Genomic DNA, 22263 nt, shown 5'->3' with positions numbered 1-22263 from the left:
ACAGCAAACAGACTTAATGACTACTAAATTAAGACACAACAATTTGAACCACAAACATAAATTCCTATGGCACAGGTTTACATCCACAATTTATCTATGAGTCTACAATTATACAAATAAATAAACAAAAAGATGCCAGTTAATGATTCCTTATAAAAGACTAACCCAAATAGAAACTGGAAGTTGTCAAGAATCACGAGGGAATGCTGAACTATCAGGGAAAAAAAATTAAGGAAAACAATATATATGCCAAGTCTCAAAGTATCTCCCTCAAAATATTTACTAATAACAATGGGAATAGGTCCCTTACAATATAAGACAGCTGAGCCAAATGATATAAAACATTAAGGACCAGCAAAACATCTGTGTACATGCTAGAAAGCCTTACAACCTAAAAATGATCCCAGGTCCCACATGGTGGAAGTAAGCAACCGACTCCTGCAAGCTGTTCTCTGAGAGCTACTCTAAAACAAAGTTCATGAAACACCACCTATAATCCCAGAGACAGGGGGATCACCATGAGTTCAAGGACAGCCAAGGCTACACAAATACAGTTAACAAAAACTAACTCACCAGAGATAAGTTAAGAGTAGACTGTGGCCCTGCTTGACAACTTAGAAAACTTGAACATGGGGTAGATACAACTTTATTACGGAATTAATTAACTTCTAAGTGAGAGCTGGAGAGATGTTGGACCCTGGTGTTAAGGTAGGTCAAAGTCTAGCATTAACAGCCTCTGAGCTTGGTGCTAAAATGACATCTCCCTTCCTCAGCTGGGTTCCCTCCTCAGCACCTAATCTGGGGAAACACAAGATCCTCAAAGGAGTGTCACAGAAGCCCTCAGGGAGATTAAAGGCCAGTAAGAAACCCATTCATTGTGCACCAGGCGATTCCTGGAAATACCTTCCCCCATGCTAATAAGATGTCTTGGTACCTTAGCTTTCAACCAATGACCTTTTTCTTTGGAGAGCTGCTTGGTTGTCAGGATGCTTTATTATTGAGCTCTTAGTGAAAAACATGTTTTCACCCTGGCCTTCACCTGGAGACAGGGATAGACAGGATATGTTGCCAAGTTCATTTCCTTTTGTTTGTGACAGTAGGTAGGCAGGATGTTTTTGCCAAATTCACTTCCTTTTGTTTGTGTAAGGATCACACAGACAGATGGTTGAGGTAAACAAGTTTTGACTTCTCAGAGAACTTCATTATATTAAAGTGCTTTGCTCTGACTATAAAAAGGAACTGTGGAATAAACCCAGTGCCTAGTTTCTACTAGAAGCCCTCTCAAAAAGATCCCATGTACAGTGTTTGGTTTATTATTATTTTCTTTCAATCCTTACTTCCCACTCAAGAATTACTCAGCTCTGCCGGCTCCGGCATTTTTCTATACCTCTAACCTTCCCCTGACCCCCCCCCCCACCCCAAGTCATAGGATAATTCAGCACTTCATTCCCCTTATGATAGGACTGTGCTGCTGCATGAAAACAAAGTATCCCTGGCACTCCTAGCCCCAGTGACTCAAACACATTCGCCTCCAAAACCCCTCCCAATGCCTCCTCACATCAATTCATTTGTCATGACTAAATTAGGTTTTTTAATATAATACCTCGAAGTACCAACGAACATGTCAGTTAAATAATTAGGCTTGTTAACAAGGCTACAATCAGTTGTTGAAAGTCGTCATGCTATTTAATATAGTGTTGTACCTAGCAATCACTTAATGTTGACCTTAAACAAGGATTTATCACTAGATAAGAGATTAATGATACATTTTTATTTGGAAAAAAATTGGGGTGGGGGGGTTCAAGGCAGGGTTTCTCTGTGTAGCCTTGGCTGTCCTGGACTCACTGGACCAGGCTGGCCTGGAACTCACAGAGACCTGCCTGCCTCTGCCTCCCTGAGTGCTGGCATTAAGGGCATGTGACACCATGCCTGGCTGAAATATAATGTTTACTTTTGTTTTCTGTTGGCTTATTATTATTCCAAGACTGTTAAAACCTAGTTTATTTATGCAAAAATGACTCCACGGAACCTCAAACTTTATAGATTATAAAATCTTGAGGCTTTTAATATACGTAATCTTAATAAAAACTGTATGATGACTCAATGAATCTAAAGTTGTGTCTCAGAATCTTTTCCACATAATACCATACACTTTCAAATGTTTGACATCAAGAATTTTATGATATATAATCTGCATATGCTCACTCAGAAGCCCGACAATGCACTTACATAAAAAAGACTGAAATATTTATCTATAATAAATGTATTATGTTAATACAGAATTACCCAAAATTACTTGATACAGCATCCTTTCTTTTTCTGATTTATTTATTATTTATACAGTGTTCTGCCTGCATGTATGCCTACAGGCAAGAGGAAGGCACAGATCTCATTATAGATGGCTGTGAGCCACCATGTGGATGCTGGGAATTGAACTCAGGACCTCTGGAAGAGCAGACAGTGCTCTTACCCTCTGAGCCATCTCTCCAGCCTGATACAGCATCCTTTCTTCTTGAAATCTCAACATCTCAAAGAAATGTCCTTAAGGAAGAGGTAAAAAAGGAAGTAAAGACCTCTCGTCTGATTTCAAATCTTCACTCTACTTTTAACTATATATAATCCAGCAAATAATTTAACCTACACAACCCTCAGTTTTCTAATGCTCAATCTTTTAAGAAGGCAGTTTTAACTGCTGCTAGTGTTGCTCAGCTGCAGAAAACTTGCTAAGTCATGTCTGAGGCCCCCTAGTACTAGAAAATAGAAAAGGGCATGAATAATGTATTAAGAGCATAAATGACTACCCACTTTTTCCCCTTTTAGAAAAGGTTTATGTATTTTTAGGAGTATTTTGCCTGCAGTTATGTTGTGTACTGTTTTTGTGCATGCCTAGTACCCACAGAAGCTGGAAGATGGCACCAGAACCCTGGAAGTGGAATTACAGATGTTTGTGAACGTGGTGACGACTAGGAACCAAACCTTGGTTATCTGCAAGAACAGCAAGTGCTCTGAACCACTATGTCCTCTCTCTAACACCTGCAAAATGACTCCCTCCTCAACTGGAAATGATCAAACTAGAGACTTACTTCCCTTCCCCTTTTGCCTCTTAAATGCATTTTCACAGAGTAATAAAATGGCTTTTGAGTTTCCTCTTTTCACCTAAGTCCCAAACCATTGGAACTCTATATCCAAAACTCTTCTATATCCAAAACTTCAAAATTAATAGTATTTCTCCTGTTTGGCATTATCTATTAAATTATTTTGGCCAAGGAGGGTGACTACACAGCTAACTTTGCCCTGAACTATTCTGGGTTTTGTTCTTTGTGAGCTTTTTTGTTTGTCTTAGTTAGCTGATAAACACCATGATCATAACAATTTGGAGAGGAAAGGGTTTATTTCAGCTTACAATTCTTAGGTAGCAAAACTCCACTGCTGAGGGAAATCAGGAGCTGATGCAGAGGCCAGAGAGTGTTGCTTCCGGCTTGCTCAACTTGCTCTCTTACAATACCCAGGAACAGCACCATCACAGAGCTGAGCTATCCTGAATCAACCATCAAGAAAGTGCACTGCAGGTGTGACAGTTTGAATGCGAATGGTCCAACAGGCTCAGGTTTGAATGCTTGTCCCCATGTAGAGGAACTACATGGGAGGATTAGGAGTGGCACTTGTTAAGAGGTGTGAACTTGCCAGAGGAAGTGTGTCACTAGTGGTGGGCTGTAAAGTGCTTTTGTCTCCCTCTCTCCCTTCCCCAACTCTCTGCCTAGGGATGGGCTATCAGTTTCTATACCAGAGCCTGCTTGCTTCCCACCATGATTGATCACTGACTAACTTGCTGAAACCAAGCCCCCACTTAAATACTTCCTTTTTATGAGTTGCCTTGGTCATGGTGTTTCACCACAGAAACAGAACAGTAACAGAGAGCAGCCTTACCTATAGGCCAATCTAATAAAGGCATTTGCTCAACTGAAGTTCCCTTTTCCAAAATGACTCTAGCCTGTGTCAAGTTGAACTTGTCTTTTTAAGGTCTCAGCATCTGCTTTGATACCCTGTGGGGTACAGCCTTTCAGAGACCCTCTGATCATGAACCCCTGAGGGGAGCAGCCGTATTGGGACACAGAGGAAGACAATGCAGCCACTTGACAGACTAGGATCAGAAGGGGTGAAAAACCTCCCCCATCAGTGGACTGGGGGAGGGGCACGGGTGGAGAAAGGAGAGGGTGGATGGTGGGGGGAGGGGAGAAAGGAGGGAGCTACGTGGGTGATACAAAGTGAATAATTTGTAATTAATAAAAATAAAAATAAAAAAGACAAGGTCTCATTTTGTAGACCAGGGTGGCCTTCAACTCAAGAGAGATCTGCCTGTGTCTGCCTCCCAAGTGGTGGGATAAAAGACAAGTGCCACCACTCACAACCCGATTTTTGTTCACACTTGGTCTCAAAATTGTTTATGGTTATTTTTCCTTTGGGTTACTATCAAATTCATTTTTACTTTGAAACAGATCTCAGGTAGCCAAAGTCAGCTTTGAACTTTTGATCCTCTTGCCTCTACCTCTGGAGCACAAGGATTTCAGGTGTGTACAACCATGTCCAATTTTCACAAGTTCTTTTTATAATGTTATCCTATTTAAAATAAAATTTTCCTTTGAAATACTGAAGGTGACAGGAGCACTTACTCAGGACACAGAAGGTTCAGGGTTTGACTTAAGCACCAGAAAAACAAACAAAAATTGGCATATTCAACTAAAATTAAAAGATACTTGAGGTTTAATTCACAGGTAGGATTTTTTCCTAATATACAGTATTTACTACTTGACTAATCTGGGTCAAACTATACTATTAAGAAATAGTTGGCTGGGCCTAGCAATATGGCTACTGGTAAAAGGACTTGATGCTAAGCCTGATGAGTCTGATTTCTGAAGACACATAAGAGAAGAGAACTAATTCCTAAATTCCTGATATTGTCACTGATGACACACTTAGCCCATGGCACCTGACACCCCCAACACACACACACACAAAAGTGTAGAAAAAAGTAAAAAGTTCAAAAAAAAAAAAAAAAAAAAAAAAGGAAGGAAGGAAGGGAGGGAGGGAGGGAGGGAGGAACCGATCCAATTTTTACAGACTGAACTGTGGGTTTCCAGAGTTTATACATAGAAACCTTAACACAATGCGAATGTATTTGTAACTGTCTTTATAGATGCAATTAACATTCTTAAAGAAACCCTAAGCTAACAAACATGCTGTCATGTCAGTATCCTGTTGCATAGCGGGGATGCACTACAACAGAAAAAAAGTCAGGTGTGACACAGCAAAATGTATAAGCCATAGGAAAGGCTTTAGGAGTAACAAAACTTAACACCTCAATTTTTGACAGAACTCTCCAGAACCTTGGAAGTTTCTATTTAAGTCAACTAGTCTATTATATTTTGTTAAAGCTCTATAAGACAAGCACATGACCCTCACAGAACATACATCTAAACATTCTTCTTACCTTGAGATGCATATCTCTCTAACTTGTTGAGGTGTCAAAGCAAAAATAAAAAACTTCTCTTGAAACCGTTGGATACTGCTTTGAACTGAGGAGGGAAAAAAATTTATTCAGTAACAAATAAGCACCTGCAATAACTGCAAAGCGTTTGCTAAATCCTAAAATGCTCAAGGTTAAACGTGCGTAGTTAATACTCTAACCTCCAATATATGAAATTGCATGCATCTACAATTCTGAGTACAGTTATCCAAATGAGCTTAATTTTAAATACTTAATCATTCGAAATTCTAAAACATTAACTATACTGTGATGTCACAATATAATAAAACCATTCAAGATGACATTTCCCTCTGGACTATCTCATAAAAGTGAGAAGCATTCCCTCACAGTAGTGCAATCCAAGAAATAGATGTATTCTATGGGCTGAAGAGATGGCTCACTGGAGAAAAGCACTGGCCAGCACCCACATGGCAGCTCACCACTGTCTGTTACTCCAGCTCCAGGATTCTGACAACTTCACACAGATACACACGCAGGCAAAACACCAATGCACATAAATAACAATAAAAAATAAAAATGAAATACATGTTTTTAGTATCTTGATTCTTTATTTCGGTGCCTTATATTTAATTACTCAGAGCATACAAAAGAAAACTCAGATTTTCAGAACTTTAGGTAAATGTGATCCATAGTAACTACTGCTTACAAAAAATGACCTATTTATAAAGAATAACCTGGTACAGTAATTCAGGCAAACTATATTATTAAAAGCCGAAATGCACTGATAAAGTCACAAAGAACTGTAATACATTAATACTGATGTTATAATGCTCACTACAGGCCTGTAATCTTGGCACTCAAAAGAGTGAAGAAAGGGAATCATGAGTTCAAAGCTAGCTTGGGCTATACAATGAGTTCAATGCTACAGAGACCCTGTCTCAAAAAATATGAGCTACTGACTGGCACCATAATTGCTACAATATCACTTAAAAGCAAGTGTTCCCCATTTGGCAGTGTCCTTGATCTTGGCTTCCAGATAGAGAACTGGTGTTCCATTTCTTCTAGGGGCAGCTAGAGTGCTTTAGGATGAGGCCTGAGTACACTAAGCCAGGCTGTTGAAAAGGTTTTCCACAAGGTGTTACAGTTTACCTCTTTTGTATTCCAAAACCTAAGGCAATACCAAAGTGTTACAACTCTTGATCAAGCTGCTGTGCAGAACAGAGCAGAAGTGGGGGCCAAGGCCCATGCCTGGACGGCTTGCAGCCAAGACACAATCCTGGTGAGGTCCAGGCCCAGTTTGCTAGTGGGCAGGCCGGTGAGACTCTACCCCGCAGACAGTCTTGAATTGAGAATGCATGTGCCTTTATTTGTGTGAAATCAAGGGCAATATAAACCCTGGGCAGAGGGAGGGATTTCAAGAGTGAATGTGTTTGATTCACTGGGGTCAGGGATACTTAATGGTCCTATCACAAGAAAAAAAAAAAAAATACAGTACTTATTTATCCTATAGGGTAATCTCCAAGATCAACTGAAGGTCACTGCTGGACCAAGGTACTTAGCAGGGTGGACATTTTTAGGAATTCCTAGATGCTTGCTAAAGCAGTTTCCTTAACAGGGAAGGGGCTGGCCTGTGATCTGCCCTGAGGGCTAGGTGACAATCCATACAAGACCTGGGGTCACTCCCATCAGGGGAGACTTTTAAAACCCCAGTGAGAAAAGGGAGTCTATCAGCAGAGAGGGAGTCTACCTATCTATTTACTGAGAGCAAATAATTGGCTATCCAGAGACTACCAATTTCAACCTTATCCAGTAAAGCCCCACAAGCAAGCAAAAGTAATTCCTGTATCCAAGATCATGAACAAGATAGCTAAATGTCTAAAGGCTCTCTTTGTCAATCAGATCAAATCAAGAAAAATATTAACTCCCTGAGTAAAAAGCATGGGCACTTTACTGCAGAATTATGCTTCATAGAAAGATAAGGCTAATTCATACTTTCTCAGACTATCTCTAAAATGAGAAGGGGGGCCGTTTAAGATAAAGATCTATACATGAAGCAGTTTTACATTACATGGTAAAGAGAGTAAACACAGTAAGTCCATTTCCTCATCTCCTACTTGCTCTTTCATCCTTTTTTCCTTGTATGGATTCTACTTTCCTCTGTTAATGGCTGAGGTCATCCATGACATCTTCACTATCAAATACTGTGAGATCACAAGTGAGACCAAAGTGGTTGGGGCTATATATCTCAGCACTATAGAATGATTACCAAGTATGCACAAAGCCCTAGACCCAATCCCTAGCACAAACCAAGGAACCGTGAGCACTCTAGCCATAAAATCTGAAAATATCTGATACAAGTACAGAGTATACCAAAAAGAATATTATAGCAAAAAATGTGACACACACACAAAAATAAAATTGACATAAAACTTCTAAATCTTTCTCAATATGGGAACAGTTTTCTCAACTTTTTCTGACTGTAAGATACATAAAAGCCTTCTGAAACAGAAAATATATAAATTTTTACTTCTGATAGTTTACATTAATTCCTTGCAAAAGAAAGCAAGAAAGAAAAGGGGAAGAAAGAGAAAAAGAGAAAGATGAGGGCCTAGAAAGATGGTTCAGTAGTTAAGGGTGCTTGATGTTCTTACAGAGCACCAAAGTTAGACTTTTTAACACCCACATCAGGTGGCTTAACTCCAGCTCTAGAAGGTCTAATACCTCTCCTGACTTTGAGGGTACTGACATTCACTCAAACAAAATTAAAATCTGGGCCAGGCATGCTGGTACAATCCCAGCACATAGAGAGCAGAAGCAGGCAGATTGCTTGGAGTTCAAGGCCAGCCTAGAATACATAGTGACTACCAAGTTAGCCAGAGCTACATCGTAAGACCCTGTCCCAAAATAAATAAGTAAAATAAATGAAATATTTCAAGGAAAAAAAAGCTATAGGTCTGATACATGTATAGTGTCACCTACTTGAAAATAATGACTCTGGCTTAGGAAAATATTTAGGTAAAAAGTTAGCACTTTAACATACCTTGTTAAATATTAATAAGTAAGAGGTCTGTTAAGCCATCCCTTCCATCCTCTGGAAATAATATGGTGACACCTTGTAGTAGGCTGGTGTGGTCAAGATTGCTATCTACAAGTTGTATGCAGGTTGGAAGTAGTTTGTAAAGAGATAGTGATTAGTTTCATTAGGGGCTAGAGAGATGGCTCAATGATTAAAAGCACTACCTGTTCTTTCAAAAGACCCAGGTTAAATTGGCAGCACCTACACAGTAGGCTTATAACCATCTGTAACTCCAATTCCAGGGGATCCTTAAGAGTGGGGTCTGGTGTTTCGTATTTGATTGCTAATTACTTTGCTCCTCAACATATGCAAGTATTTGTAGAATATTGGACAGAAGTAGCCCAGATAGAAATGATTAAAGCAATTGGCTTGGGATGTGAGGCTGAGAAGTAATAAAATAGATTAGGGGGTAATATATGCCCAGTCTCTGGTGAAATAAGGCTATCTAAAATCTATCAGGTGTCTATGTCTTTTTTGGATGATAGTGGGTTAGACAATATCACCACAATAATTGTAGGTTTTAATAATAAACATTATTAGCTATTTATATTTTCAACATTTGGGTCCCAGAGTGCTTTGTATTTGATTGCTAATTCTTTTGCTCCCTGAGATCTACTTGCTGTTTCTTATGAGCACATTCTCACATACACCTGTCCTTGTTGTATAAACCTTGCTCTACCTAATTTAAAGTTGACTAGATGAATAAATGCCTACATACCTGGGCAGGGCAGAAGTAAGGTAGGCATGGCTAAGCAAGGGCTTTAAAGTGAAGGATCATAGGAAGGGGAGAGGTATGGGAGAAAAAGAAGGAAGCAGAGCTGCCATGGACTAGGTAAAGAACCACGTGGGCAGGAAGGAGGCACAGCATGAAGTGGTCCACATGGAAAGCATGTGCAAGTATTTGTGGAATATTGGATGGGAAGCAGCCCAGATAGCAATGGTTAGAGCAATGGCAAAGGATATGGGGCTGAGAGGTAACAAGGTAGATTAGGGGATAGTATCTATCCAGCCACAGGTGAAACAAGGCTTATTTAACTACAACAGGTCTGTCTTATCAATATGGTAGCAGTTTAATAATAACTGCCTAATAATAGGCTTTAATAATAAACATGACTAGTCATAGTACTATTATTTTCTACAACAGAATCCAATAACCTTTTCTGACCACCATGAACAGAAATGCATGTGGTACAAAGATATATGATGACGCTTATATACATAAAATAAATTTTAAAAAATTTTTGAAGTTGTTAGGTAGATTTATGGCTCAGTTTAGGCAACCTGGTAATTCATAAAGTTAACAGAGTGAATTAATTTATTAGATTGCATCATCTAAGACTGCGCCTGATTTCCATCCCCCATCAATCACTGCACTGTCATCTAAGAATACTTTTCTTTTATTCCTTATCACATCTTATCTCTGAATGAAAAGTAAATGGGGACTAGGGAGCAGGGGTGGGAAGGTCCTCCTAAAATTCAGCAAAATAAAAGTAACCAAGTTCAAAACTGGACCAAAGATTTGTAACGACTTCTCTCCAAACAATATACATAATGGCTAATAATCACAAAAGCAGTGACTATACCTCATAATTAGAGAAAGCCAAATGAAAACTCCAATTCAATATTACTTTACCCCTCTGGGTTGGCTACTATCCAAAATAAAGCACTCCCCCTCCAAACCAGAACATTTTGGCAAGGATGTGGAGAAATTCTCATGCAAATCTCTGTACACTGGTCATAGCAATGTAAGATAGTGCAGCTGTTGTGGAAAACAGTATGGTAGTTGCTTAACAATTAAAAACAATTACTGTATGATCTCAATTACTATATGCTCCAACAATTCTACTTTTGATATATTTATAGACATGTTCATAGAAGTATTATTCACAACGGCTAAAATGTGAAAGCAACTAGGCGTCCACAAAAAGACAAATGGATAAGAAAAAAGGCAGTACTACGCATAGTTGTTTTCAGTTTTATGAAGGGAAAAAGTTGACATGTACTGTGCCAAGAACAATCATGGAGGACATTATGTTAACTGTGAATAGGCCAATAGCAAAAAAAACCCATGTGACTTCACTTACATGAGGTAAATATCATAGTCTATCAGAAACAGAAAGTAGGGAACTGTGGTTGCTAGAAGCTGGGGGAGAAGAAATGGGGACTTACAGTTTTAAGGGCTCAGAGTTTCAGTTTTACAAGATGAAAGGAAACAGATGGACGGCAATGAGTCACAGAAAAATACACTCTGTAGTTTTATGTTACGTGCATTTAATGACAGTAAAGAGAAAAGTTGGAGGAAAATCAAAATATTGGTTAAAATAAAAGGGGATGTTAAAGCTCATAAAACCTATAAAATTGTACAAAAGGCTAACATTTACATACAATTATAACAGGAGAAAATAAGGCCATTTTGTGTTATCAAACTAGTCCATTTTTTATTATTTGGTTCTTAACACATAGTAGATGTCATCATTATATTAAAAATCAACCATTGCAAAAGTCAACTGAAGATGTCAGAGAGTTGAGATTTCTTTTATCTGAAAAACAGTGAGTTTAAGTCAGAATCATGAAAGAGAAAAATAGTTACCACAGTCGAATTATCGTAGGTTCTTGACTTCATTGTTCTTTGTCTTCCACACTGAGTTCTGGTGTCTAGAATCTTCTTCCCTGTCACTGCTACCCATTCTTACAATTATCATTCTATTCAATGTCTCCTGTTGCCATCTACAGATGAAGTAACAGCACTACTACTCTGCCAATCTCCCATGAGAACAAGTGTGGAGGAATTAGTCATCTTTAGCATCACTTTCATCAACATTCCTCTTCTTTAGTGTCCCATGTCTGAATGTGCCAGGCCTAAATTGCATTCTGCACAGTCCTTCATTAGCAATAGTCTTCACTCTTTTCCTAACAAACCTAAAATTCTCAAAGCTCCTAAAGTCTATTCAGTTTCTGCATTATTTGGTCTTAAAATTATGGGCTACAATTTAAACTTATATGATTAATAAGAGTTCTCCTCTTTCTTGGCTTAAATTCCAATAATCCCATATTACAATTTTGACATCTCAAGCTCCCTCAAGCTTCTGTAAGAAAGCTTAATTGAATTCCCCATTAATTAGGCCAATGTAAAATCTGAGCACAATTTATAGTTCTTCACCATAACCACACAACTCCCTCGCCCCTTTTCAGTTCTAGGGATCAAATTTAGGACTTCATACATGCTAGGGAAGCCCTTGAGCCCTGAGCTACCAGGCCAGGACCCAGCCCCGGTTTTTCACACACTCTCAAGTGTCTTGCTGTATACTTTCGGCTGACTTTGAAGACTCCATACTTCTGCTTCACCCTCCCAAGTTATAGATACGGACACCTTACCCAGCTTTTTTCTTTTTCCTATTAATAACTCAACTATATTAACATACTCCCTAAAGGCATCTCATATTTCTTCTAGCTTCCCTACAATTAGACCACATGGCTTCCTCCAAATTAATACTCGCTTATTACCTGAGTTACTTAAAATGTGTTCAAATTTATTCAAATACTTTAAAACATTCTACTTTAATGGATTTAACATTAATGAGTACATCACTTTATACTGGTTTGATCATACTCAGGAGCTTACTATTATTACTATCCTAATATGAAGGACTTAAGGATATGAAAAGAAGCTAACACTTAGTCATAATCTTTGAGATTAGCAAGGATTAAAAAAACGGTAATACAGTTTTGGTGAGGATGCAGGGAAAACAATACAATTGTATGTTGTTGGAGAATATAAATAGGTGCAAAGCTATTGAGGCTACTGTCAAACCTCAGTGAATATCAAAATATTACATATTCATGCTCTTGGGCCCAACTTTTCCTCTAGGCATTTATTTATCTTTCATAAATATCTGCAGTTATTCTGAAATGTAAATAAATATATTCACAGATATGTATGTGAAACTGTAGAAATAGTGCCTGACATTTCACATACTAAAATATTCTAAGTGACTAAAAGTAAAAATGTACATCAGACTACTGATAAAGTACTAAGGTAGCAAAACAACTATAATCTAAAGACATGCGAAAAACACTAAGTCTGTCCTGCTGAGACTCTCTAGAGCACAGGACTCACAGCAATCTTAAACAGAATAACCCTCTCTAACAAGAAGACAACACAATGCCCTGCAACTACAAGTCTTTTCAAATGGAGAATAGGAAAAAAAAATATATGGCACAATACACATAGAAAGCTAGCTGACTTTGAAATATCTCTGGCTGAAACAGAAATAAGATCCTGAGAGAACTTCCCTTCCTGTTGTGTTTGTGATGTTTATAATCTGAGAAGAACAGGAAAAAAAAATGTAAAGAAAATTAAGGAAGCATTTATAAAAAAACAGTGACAAGCAAGAAGAATGAAAAACATATGAACAGTTTATTTTAGTTCATAAAACAGGTTATGTACCTTTCTAGCATCACAATCTCAATTTATGAGCAAACTGCAGATTTTCTTAACTGCTCTTCAAAATGAAGTATCTCCAGTTGGGCACAGTGCACAACCCTTTAATCCCAGCACTGGGTGGAATAAGCAGGTGGATCGCTGTGAGTTCAAGACCAACCTGGCCACACAACAAGTTCTAGGAGAGACAGGGGCTACATAGAGAGACCCTGTTTCCAAAAAAAAAAAAAAAAAAAAACCCAAATAACAAAATATCTCTTGTACAATTTCTTCAAATCAAATGAAAGTTACTTGGAATGCCAAACATAAAAGTTTATTTTATTAAATGTTTATTGAAAAAAAACTCTTTTCCTTTAGCCTTGCTGAAATTAGTAAAAGCTACAAGTACTTAAAGAAAGAAAATCCCTATTTCTGAACAAGCAATAAGGAGAGAAAACTATGAGGTTCCTTCCCCCAGAACTCATCATCTACACTGCCAATATTAATGAGTGAGGGTTCACTGTTTTCTCTTGGGCCCCTCTTTAGAAGTGGTCAAGCATGTTTAACCCTTTAACTGTAACCACTGTCCTAAGGACTCTAGCTTACAGACTTCTCTTCTGTACCAATTCCTAAGAGGTGCTCTCATCGCATAGGCTTACCTAAGCATGCTAACTAGATATCCCTCACAATAGTAAGTTCTTGAATCAATTTAAAAAAAAAAAAGTTCAGAATTTGAGGTTTCAAACCATGACTGACTGGCCTAACTGCTTTGAGTCTGTAGTGTTACATCACAGTCCTTATAAATACAATAAACAATAAACACAATAAAGCAAACTGTTCATACCTCAGTCAGGGAGGGACAGCAAAAAGAGGGAAGCAAATGAGACAGATGAGAAGAGGGAGGGAGAGTAAGAGTGTACTGCCCAATGAAATCTCACCATTAAGTTCCATAACCTTTCAAGCACAACAAAGTTGTACATTAAACCTTTAACACATAAACAGTATTCAAGATCAAAACTACCAGCACAATTTTACAATCATTTAAGAAAGAAATATAAAGAGTCACAATGCTGTGCATTGGTATGACCAAAAACCAAGGTAAAAGAGGAAAAAGAATATAAATTATTTTAAAAACAAACAAACAAAAAAAAAAAACAAATTATTTTAACAACAACAAAAAAATGAAACTTGGAAAGGGCTTTAAAAAAAATTAGCCAGACAAAATGTTACATACATGAATCCCAACACTTGTGAAGGAATAGGCAGTGGATCACTGAAAATTTGTAGGCCAGTTTGGTCTACATACCAAGTTCTATGAGTACTAGGGCTATACAGTGAGACCCTGCTTGTGCGTCACCAAAATAAACAAATAAATAAATAAATAAATAAATAAATAAATAATGGATAAATAAATAAATAAATAAATAAATAAATAAATAGAGCAAGGATGAAAATGCAATTATAAAGAAAAACAAGTAAGCAATAAACACCCTAAATTCTTCTTCCTGTTATTATTTTGGCTGATTGGATTTCTTTGAGTAGCCCTGGCTGCCCTATGAACTCACTATATGTAAACTAGGCTGGCCGTTAATTCACAGATATCTGCCTGACCCTGCCTCTCTGAGTGCTGAGATTAAAAGCATGCACCACCACAGCCAGGAATGGTTTTTCTTCTGAGTGGGTCTTCTGCAGGCCAGTTGACCGGAAACTTTATAGCCAAGGATGACTTCAGGTTCTTGATCATCCTCCATTTACCTAACAGGTATTTGGGAATAATATAGGCGTGTGTCACTCATTGTACCCAGCTTTCTGTTATAAAGAGTGTTTTATTCATTTATTTATTTATTTATTTATTTATTTATTTATTTATTTATTTATTTGGCAGTGTACATGCAACAGAGCCCTTGTAGAGGTCAGATAACAGCTTGCTAGAGTCAGTTCTCTCTATCCATCACATAGATTACAAACTCTTGCCTTCACGTTTGGTGACAACTGTCTTTCACCTACTGGGACATACTACTTCTCCTCCAATATTAATTTTCATAATGAAAAGTTTTAACAAGTGAGCTTTCATATAAAAATTTCAGAAGTATGTGGAATTTTTATGATACTTGGACATTATTATTACTACATATATTTGTATGTACACAAATACACAATGGTCAGAGAACAACGTGAGCAAGTCAGTCCTCTTCTACTAGTGAGTTCTAGCAGTCTATGCAGGTTAACAAGGCTCCATGGCAAACATATTTTACTCACTGAGCCACCTCACTGTCTGCACAGATCTGTTTTTTTTTCTTAATTTTTATTATTAGCTACATTTTATTAACTGTATCCCAGCTGGATCCCCTCCTTCATTCCCTCCCAATCCTACCCTCCTTCCCGTATCTCCTCCCTGACCCTTTCCAAGTCCACTGATAGGACTCCTCCCTTTCATCTGACCCTGTTTTATCAGGTATCTTCAGGACTGGCTGCAAAGTCCTCCTCTGTGGCCTAGCATGGCTGTTCCTCTCTTGGGGGGTGGGGAGGTCAAAGAACCTACCATTGAGTTCATGTCAGAAATAGTCCCTGTTCCCCTAACTAGGGTAACCCACTTGGTTACTGAGCTACCACGGGCTACATCCAAGCAGAGGTTCTAGGTTATATCCATACATGGTCCTTGGTTGGATAAACAGTCTCATATAAGACTCCTGTGCCCAGATATATTTGGTCCTTGTGGAGCTCCTACCCTCTCCACATCATACTAACTCCCCCTTCTTTCATATGATGCCCTGAACTCTGCTGAAGGTTTGGTTATCCGTCTTGGTATCTGCTTTGATACACTGCTAGGTAGTCTTTCAGAGGCCCTCTGCGGTAGGCTCCTGTCCTGTTACTTGTTTTCTCCCACAGATCTGTTTTTAATAGCATTGAATAAGGAGAAAAATTTCAATGAGACAATTTCTTACTTTTTTTTGCAAAATTTAAACTGCTAAAACATAAATGAAACAAAGAGTAAAAGATAGCAAGTAGCCTTCCTGGCCTGTAAACAATCAGACTATCCTAATCTCATTAACATGTCTGACAGCATCATCCTGAATCACCAATATAGACTATACTACTCACATATGCACAAAAGAATAAAAATATAATAAAAATTTGTAAACTTTATCAAACATTCTTTGCCACTAGAAAAAAAATTATGTGTAAGAGGTTTATTGTTAAGATTTATCTGTTCAATTGTGTGTATGTGCTTGTGTGTGGATAAAGGTATACAGATCACCTGGACCCGGAGTTTCAGCACAGGGCAGCTATGAGCACACTCATGTGGGTACTGGAAGCTGGGTCCTCTGAAGAGCAGCGCTTACTAGTACCCACTGCATCATCTCTCAAGCCCCAAGGGTTTGTTAGGAAAGTAGCTTAAAACTACATTAGAGAAGCTAAGGCTCTGCAACACTATCAAAACATGACACAGACATTAAGGCCTAAGGTTACTTCTAGTTCACACAAAAACAATCCTGAGTCCTTAAGACATACAAAGACTATGGAAGGTAGTTGCCACATAGGAATTAAGAAGGTGAAAAAAATGAAATAAAAGGCACACAAATTTGAAAGGAAAAAGTTAGGCAGATGCTAGAACACATACAGCTATAATCTCCGCTCTTGGGAGTCTGAAGCAGTAAGATAACATTCCAGTCTAGCCTGAGCTATACAATAATACTCCAAAAAACAAAACAGTTTTAAGTTTTGTATTGGCTTTTTACACCATGCTGGCGTCCCTATGAGAACCTTCCTAAGTCCACAGATCTCTTGAATTACTGTATACCACGTCTGGCTATCAGTTTCTTAAAAGTATTTTTTACATGTATTTATCTGTGGTGGCATGCATGCTGTGGTACAAGTGTGCAGGAGCAGAAAATCTGCTCCAGAACAGGTTCTCCTCTCTCAACACATAGATCGTAGGGACTGAGCTCAGACTATCAGGTTCAGCAGCAAGCGTCTTTACCCTCTGAGCCATCTTTGCCAACCATGGCTATCAATGTTAAGGTATTAATAGCAAATCACTAATCAATAGTTGAAGGCTGTTTTACTGGCTTCTTTAAAATTTTTTTTCTTTAATTAAAAAGTAATTTTTCTTAACACTTACCTAAACTTGTGGGCTTGATGAGAACATCAAGGACGTCATAGAAGGGCAAGTTCTTTAACTGCACGTCAGGATGGACAGGAGGAATGGGAGGAGATGGTTGCTGCATCTCAAATGTGGGTTTAGTGTCTTGAAGCAGCACAGAACCAACAGGAGATGACGGTGAATGAGGTGTGATTGAAGTAGAAGGCAACGAGTGGATTCCAGCCACAGCCAAATCAGGTTCTACTGGTGATGAACTACCATCCAAACTGAAAACCGATGATTTGATTGTGGATAGATCAGAAAGTCCTTCAAGTGTCCGTGGGTATCGGCGTCTATATAATTCTCGAATTTTAATCTGAACCGCAGGGCTGCAGCCACTCTTCAATAGATGCAACGCCCTCATCAGGAGGTCATGCTTGCGCCCACTTTTATTCCGTCCAGCAAAGCCCAGTAACACTTGTAATTCAGAAACCCTAAAACTAGAAACCATATTCTAAAAGGGGGAAGAAAAAAAAGACAAGTCTTCGTCAAGCATATTAAAAAAAGCCTACTTAAAATATACTGTAAAATTGGACTTTTTCCTGAAAGTAAGCAATATTTACATAGACCACACCATGTAGAACATAATATTCAGAAAACTGTCATCTCTTGAAACTTCCATTTGAGTTATGATGTTAAATATTTTTTTTCCTTTTCATTTTGGAAATCTAGTCTTGGTTCTTATTATGTTCTAATATAAATCCCTATTTGCTTCTTCACTATGAATTCTTTAACTAATAAAACTTTTCTTTTTTCAAAACTATGACCTACTAATACAAAACACAGCAATTGTTACAAAATTGTCACTAATGAAACAAATGAGCTGAATTTTTATGTCACATTAGTGTAACTTCTAGTGCTGCTTAGTAAATCTAGAAAATCCAGCTTTAACTAGTATCCAAAGCCAACGCATTTTTTAACCCCAACTCAAACATTAAACAGACAAAATAATTTTCAAAAAGGCTTAAAAATATTAAGACTAAACATCACATATATCCTATTTAACTGCCAAATTTCAAAAATGATTAAAAACTTCAGCTTAGTTTTCAAATGAGAACAAGACCTCTACAAGTAAGAAGCAGAGAACTCACAATTCTTAAAAATTAAGACCACCCTCATAGGACTCTTACTGATTTGTGCTTGAGTGTTAAACAAGCATAAGAAGCAACTCCTGCTCTACATATCTCATCTATTTAGTCCGTAAGATCTAGTCAGTACTGTAAACCCCTTGTCGCCTTTTAGGTCGAGCTGCTGAGTGATTTTCAGTAAATTCTGAACACAAAAGGTAAACCACATAGGTGAGATTTACCTATGCCACACCATGAATCATCTGCCAAAAGAAAGAAGAAATGTGGAGCCACCCCTCCAGAACCTACTCTCAGGAGAGCCGCCTCTCACTGGAAGTTGGGGTTTCCCTACTATCTCATCAGTTAGGCACAAAGCAGCCAGGATTCCTTTCTTGTGAAACTGAAGGTTTTATTCCCAGGAGAAAAGACAGGGAGTATGGAGACAGACTGTATACAAAATAAAAAGATAGAGATATGGGCTTAGAAATAAGAATGAAGAATCACAGGATTCTGAATTGTACAAGATAGTCTTTACACTGAAAATCGTGCAAAGATAATGGTGGAAAGGTCAAGGAGAGCCAGTAAAAAACTTGGGACCCAAAATTCATATACCGATGAGCTGCCAAGCCCTGTCCCTGTTACCAAGACTTAGTACCTTGGGTTCTCTTTCTCTTTTATTTATTTACTGTTTTGTTTTAATTTACTATGTATACAGTATTCTGCCTGCATACCAGAAGAGGGCACCTGATCTCATTATAGATGGTTATGAGCCACCATGACGGGGAAATGAACTCAGAATCTCTGGAAGAGCACCAAGTGCTCCTAACCCCTGGACCCTCCAGTCCATGTACCCTGCGTTCTTAGAGACGGCTCAGTACTTAAGTCACTAAAGTCTGGCTTTCAGTATGTCTTTAGCCTCTAACTTCTCTAGAGAGGAAGGTCTATACAGAAAAAACAAAACAAAACAAAACAAAACAAAAAAACACACTGGTATGACTTTTTTTTTTTTTTAAGGATGCACAGAGCAAGGAGTATCTCAATAGCAAGACCTAATTTCAATCACTAATAGCTTAAAAAAAAAATGTAGAGGCAAGTGGATCTCTGTGATTTCAAGGTCAGCCTGGTCTACATAGTGAAGTGAGTTCTAGGGCTAAATAGAGATACCCTGTCTCAAACAAACAAACCACAACAACAAAACTCACAATGAATTATAAAGTTAAAACTAGGGATATAACCCAAGCTTATTTATCAAACTGAGTTAAACACAAATTATTAAAAAAAAAAAAAAAACAAAAAAAAAAAAAAAAAAAACCTTTAAAGCTATGGTGTATATATATGAAGGCAACGTAGACCCACTACATTAGAAAAATATCTCATTAAGTAGGAAAATATTCTAGTTACATGTACTCACCAAATCAATGTTTTTTAGAAACTGCTTTTCAACTCTTAATTAAGAATGTGATGGAAACGTCGACAACAACAACAAAGTCTAAAATTTAGGTAAATTGTAGTTGGTGAGAAATTAATACAAGTTTTACTGATTCCCACCCCCATCTGCCATAATGTATAACAGGTCCTGTTAGGCTATTTTCCTAACTGCCAGGAAAACTTGATAAACTGTATTATTTAATGCTACCTATTTTAGTTACTAGCATGAAAGTAACCTACATCTATATTTATAAATAGGAAAGAAGACAAATTTAACTAAATTAACATAGCGAAAAAAAAAAAAAAACTTCCTAAGATAGTCTGCATGGCAAATCATAAAGATCTAATTCCTAACCACTGTCTGTTAGAGAGGTCATGGAAAGTCCCAATCCTTATAAAATCATTCCCTATAATTAAGCCTACTTTTACTTGAGGGATTTTAAGTAGCTCTCTTGCTTACAATAAAATATTTTAACTCATCTCAGGCCAACAAAAACCGTAATTAAATGTCATCTATTAAAAGAAGTAATAAAGAATATACTATAGGGGCTGGAAAGATGGCTCAATGGTTATGAGTCCATTCTGCTCTTGCAGAAAACTCAGGTTTGGTTCCCAACAGCCACAGGGTAGCTCATAAGCACTTGTAACTCCAGTTCCAGGGGATTTGAGACCTTCTAGCCTCCACAGACACATGGTACATAGAGAAACATTCAAACAAAACACTCATAAAGTAAAAATGAATCCTTAAAAAACATACTGGATTTCAAAATCTATATAACTCACAGCTTTGCACATCTCTCTAAATGTTTATCCATAATTATAGAAAAAAGTTCAAGAATCAAACAGAATCAAAAGCAATCATAAAGGGTGAAGAATTAAAGGATAAAGCAAAACAAAATCAATCAAACAAAAAAAAACACAAAACATTAACTAATAAAAAATAAAGTCAAACCCTAAAACAGAAAAGGAAACAAATGCACAGTATTAAGAAGAATAAAAAGGCTAGACATGATGGCACACATCTTTAATCCCAGTACTCCAGACACAGAGGCTGGAGGATCTCTGTGAGTTCAAGGCCATTCTGGTCTACTTAGATAGTTCTAGGACAGCCAGAAATACAGAGAGACCCTACCTCAAAAAAAAAAAAAAAAGGAATAATTACAGTAATAATAATAATAATAAGCCAGGCGAGATGGCATACAGCTGTAATCCCAGCACTCAGGGAGGTAGAGGCAGGCAAATCTGAGTTCAAGGCTAGCCTGGTCTACAAGGTGAGAACAGGACAACCAAGGATACACAGAGAAATCCTGTCACAAATAAAACAATGAACAAAGGAACGAATGAAAGATGAAAGAAAGAAAATTATACAAGATGAACTTAACATTATTTTGCAATATTTTACCATACTAAAAAAACAAAAACAAAAAAAACAAAGAAATTATACAAAACTACTGAGGTCTTATGAAGGACACAGAAAACATTCTAGTCTCAACCTAGAAACTCTACTCTCAGTCTAATCTGAGACATGAATTCAAACATTAAATATATTATGAAATTTGCTCATTATGACACTTAGGAAACTCACTAATTTCCTTTAGAGGACACGAGTAACCAAACTCTTATTCAAGTTTATTAAAAAGCAAACCATTTTTTAAAAAAGATTTACTGGTTTAAGAGGGAAAACCACATGACTTAGATAAATGAGAGAAAAGCATCTGATAAAATTTTACTAATTCAACTTAAAACCACTTAATTGGGTATAAAAACCTTGTCAACATGATAAATGACAACAGAAATCAATAGCAAGTGTACTATTAAAGATGAAACACTAGATCATAAACCTAAGGCCCATAAAATGTATACTGTTTTGTTATTAAACATTATTCAAAAGATTCTAGATAACAACCAAGCAATAAAAAGTCTTTGAAGTAGGAGCTGGAGATGTAGTTCCATTGGCAGAATGTTTGCTTAGCATGCATGATGCCCAAGGCCCCAGCACTACATAAACTGGGCATGGTAGCACACCTGTAATCTTAGCAATAGGTAAACTAAGCTAATGGAAACATTTTCAAATGGCTAAGAAAAAAATAATATTTAGGGGGGAACCTAAATAACACAAACTCAAAATACAAAAGATTAAATTTCAAAACTTTTCCAAACACTAAAACACAACTGACAGTGGGGAGTGGTAGCCCATACCTTTAATCCTAGCAGTCAGGAAGGCACAGACAAGTGATTCTCTGAGTTCAAGACCAACCTAGTCTACATATAGAATTCAGGCAATCCAGTGCTACAAAGTAATACAATAACCCCCAACACAACAAAAAAACACACACAAAATGTAAAGGAAACACTAAATAAGTTAGACTAAAAAACACATTATCAGATTAAAAGTAAAATTCAGTATTAAAAGTAAGTTAATTCTTCCCATATTAAGTTACAAAGAGGACAAAGTTCTAAGTTTCAAACGAATGACTCATGAGTAACTGGAAAATTTACTAGATCCAAACTGGGATAAAGAATTAAACAAAATATTTATAAGTACTGATGAATAAAACAAAGACAGGAAAAGGAAACAACAAAGAAAGAAGGTTTGTAGTTTTAAAGGGGGGATGATTTACTGAAAAGGTAAGTGTAAATAAG

At 37.4% G+C, this 22263-nt stretch overlaps 1 protein-coding gene across 7 annotated transcripts in view; it reads right to left on the bottom strand.

Moving 5' to 3' along the window:
- The window catches only part of Pias2 (protein inhibitor of activated STAT 2), a 69457-nt gene that overhangs the window by 37181 nt on the left and 10013 nt on the right, over window positions 1-22263 (bottom strand). For 6 of the 7 annotated variants that reach the window (XR_008721841.1, XM_055622499.1, XM_055622496.1 and 3 more), the window contains 2 exons: window positions 17105-17579; window positions 5489-5573 (listed from right to left, as the gene is read on the bottom strand). Coding sequence is in view for 6 of the 7 variants with exons in the window: in XM_055622496.1 (XP_055478471.1) it covers window positions 5489-5573; window positions 17105-17579 (560 nt within the window). In the remaining variant the exon portion in view is untranslated. Of the gene's footprint in view, window positions 1-5488; window positions 5574-17104; window positions 17580-19603; window positions 19623-22263 lie in introns of those variants that run through there. The other variant, XM_055622501.1, reaches the window with a different exon arrangement.

The sequence above is a fragment of the Psammomys obesus genome, unplaced genomic scaffold (assembly GCF_907164565.1).
Source record: "Psammomys obesus unplaced genomic scaffold, mPsaObe1.curated_primary_1811, whole genome shotgun sequence".
Taxonomy (NCBI): domain Eukaryota; kingdom Metazoa; phylum Chordata; class Mammalia; order Rodentia; family Muridae; genus Psammomys; species Psammomys obesus.
This window is presented reverse-complemented; position numbering and strand designations above follow the sequence as displayed.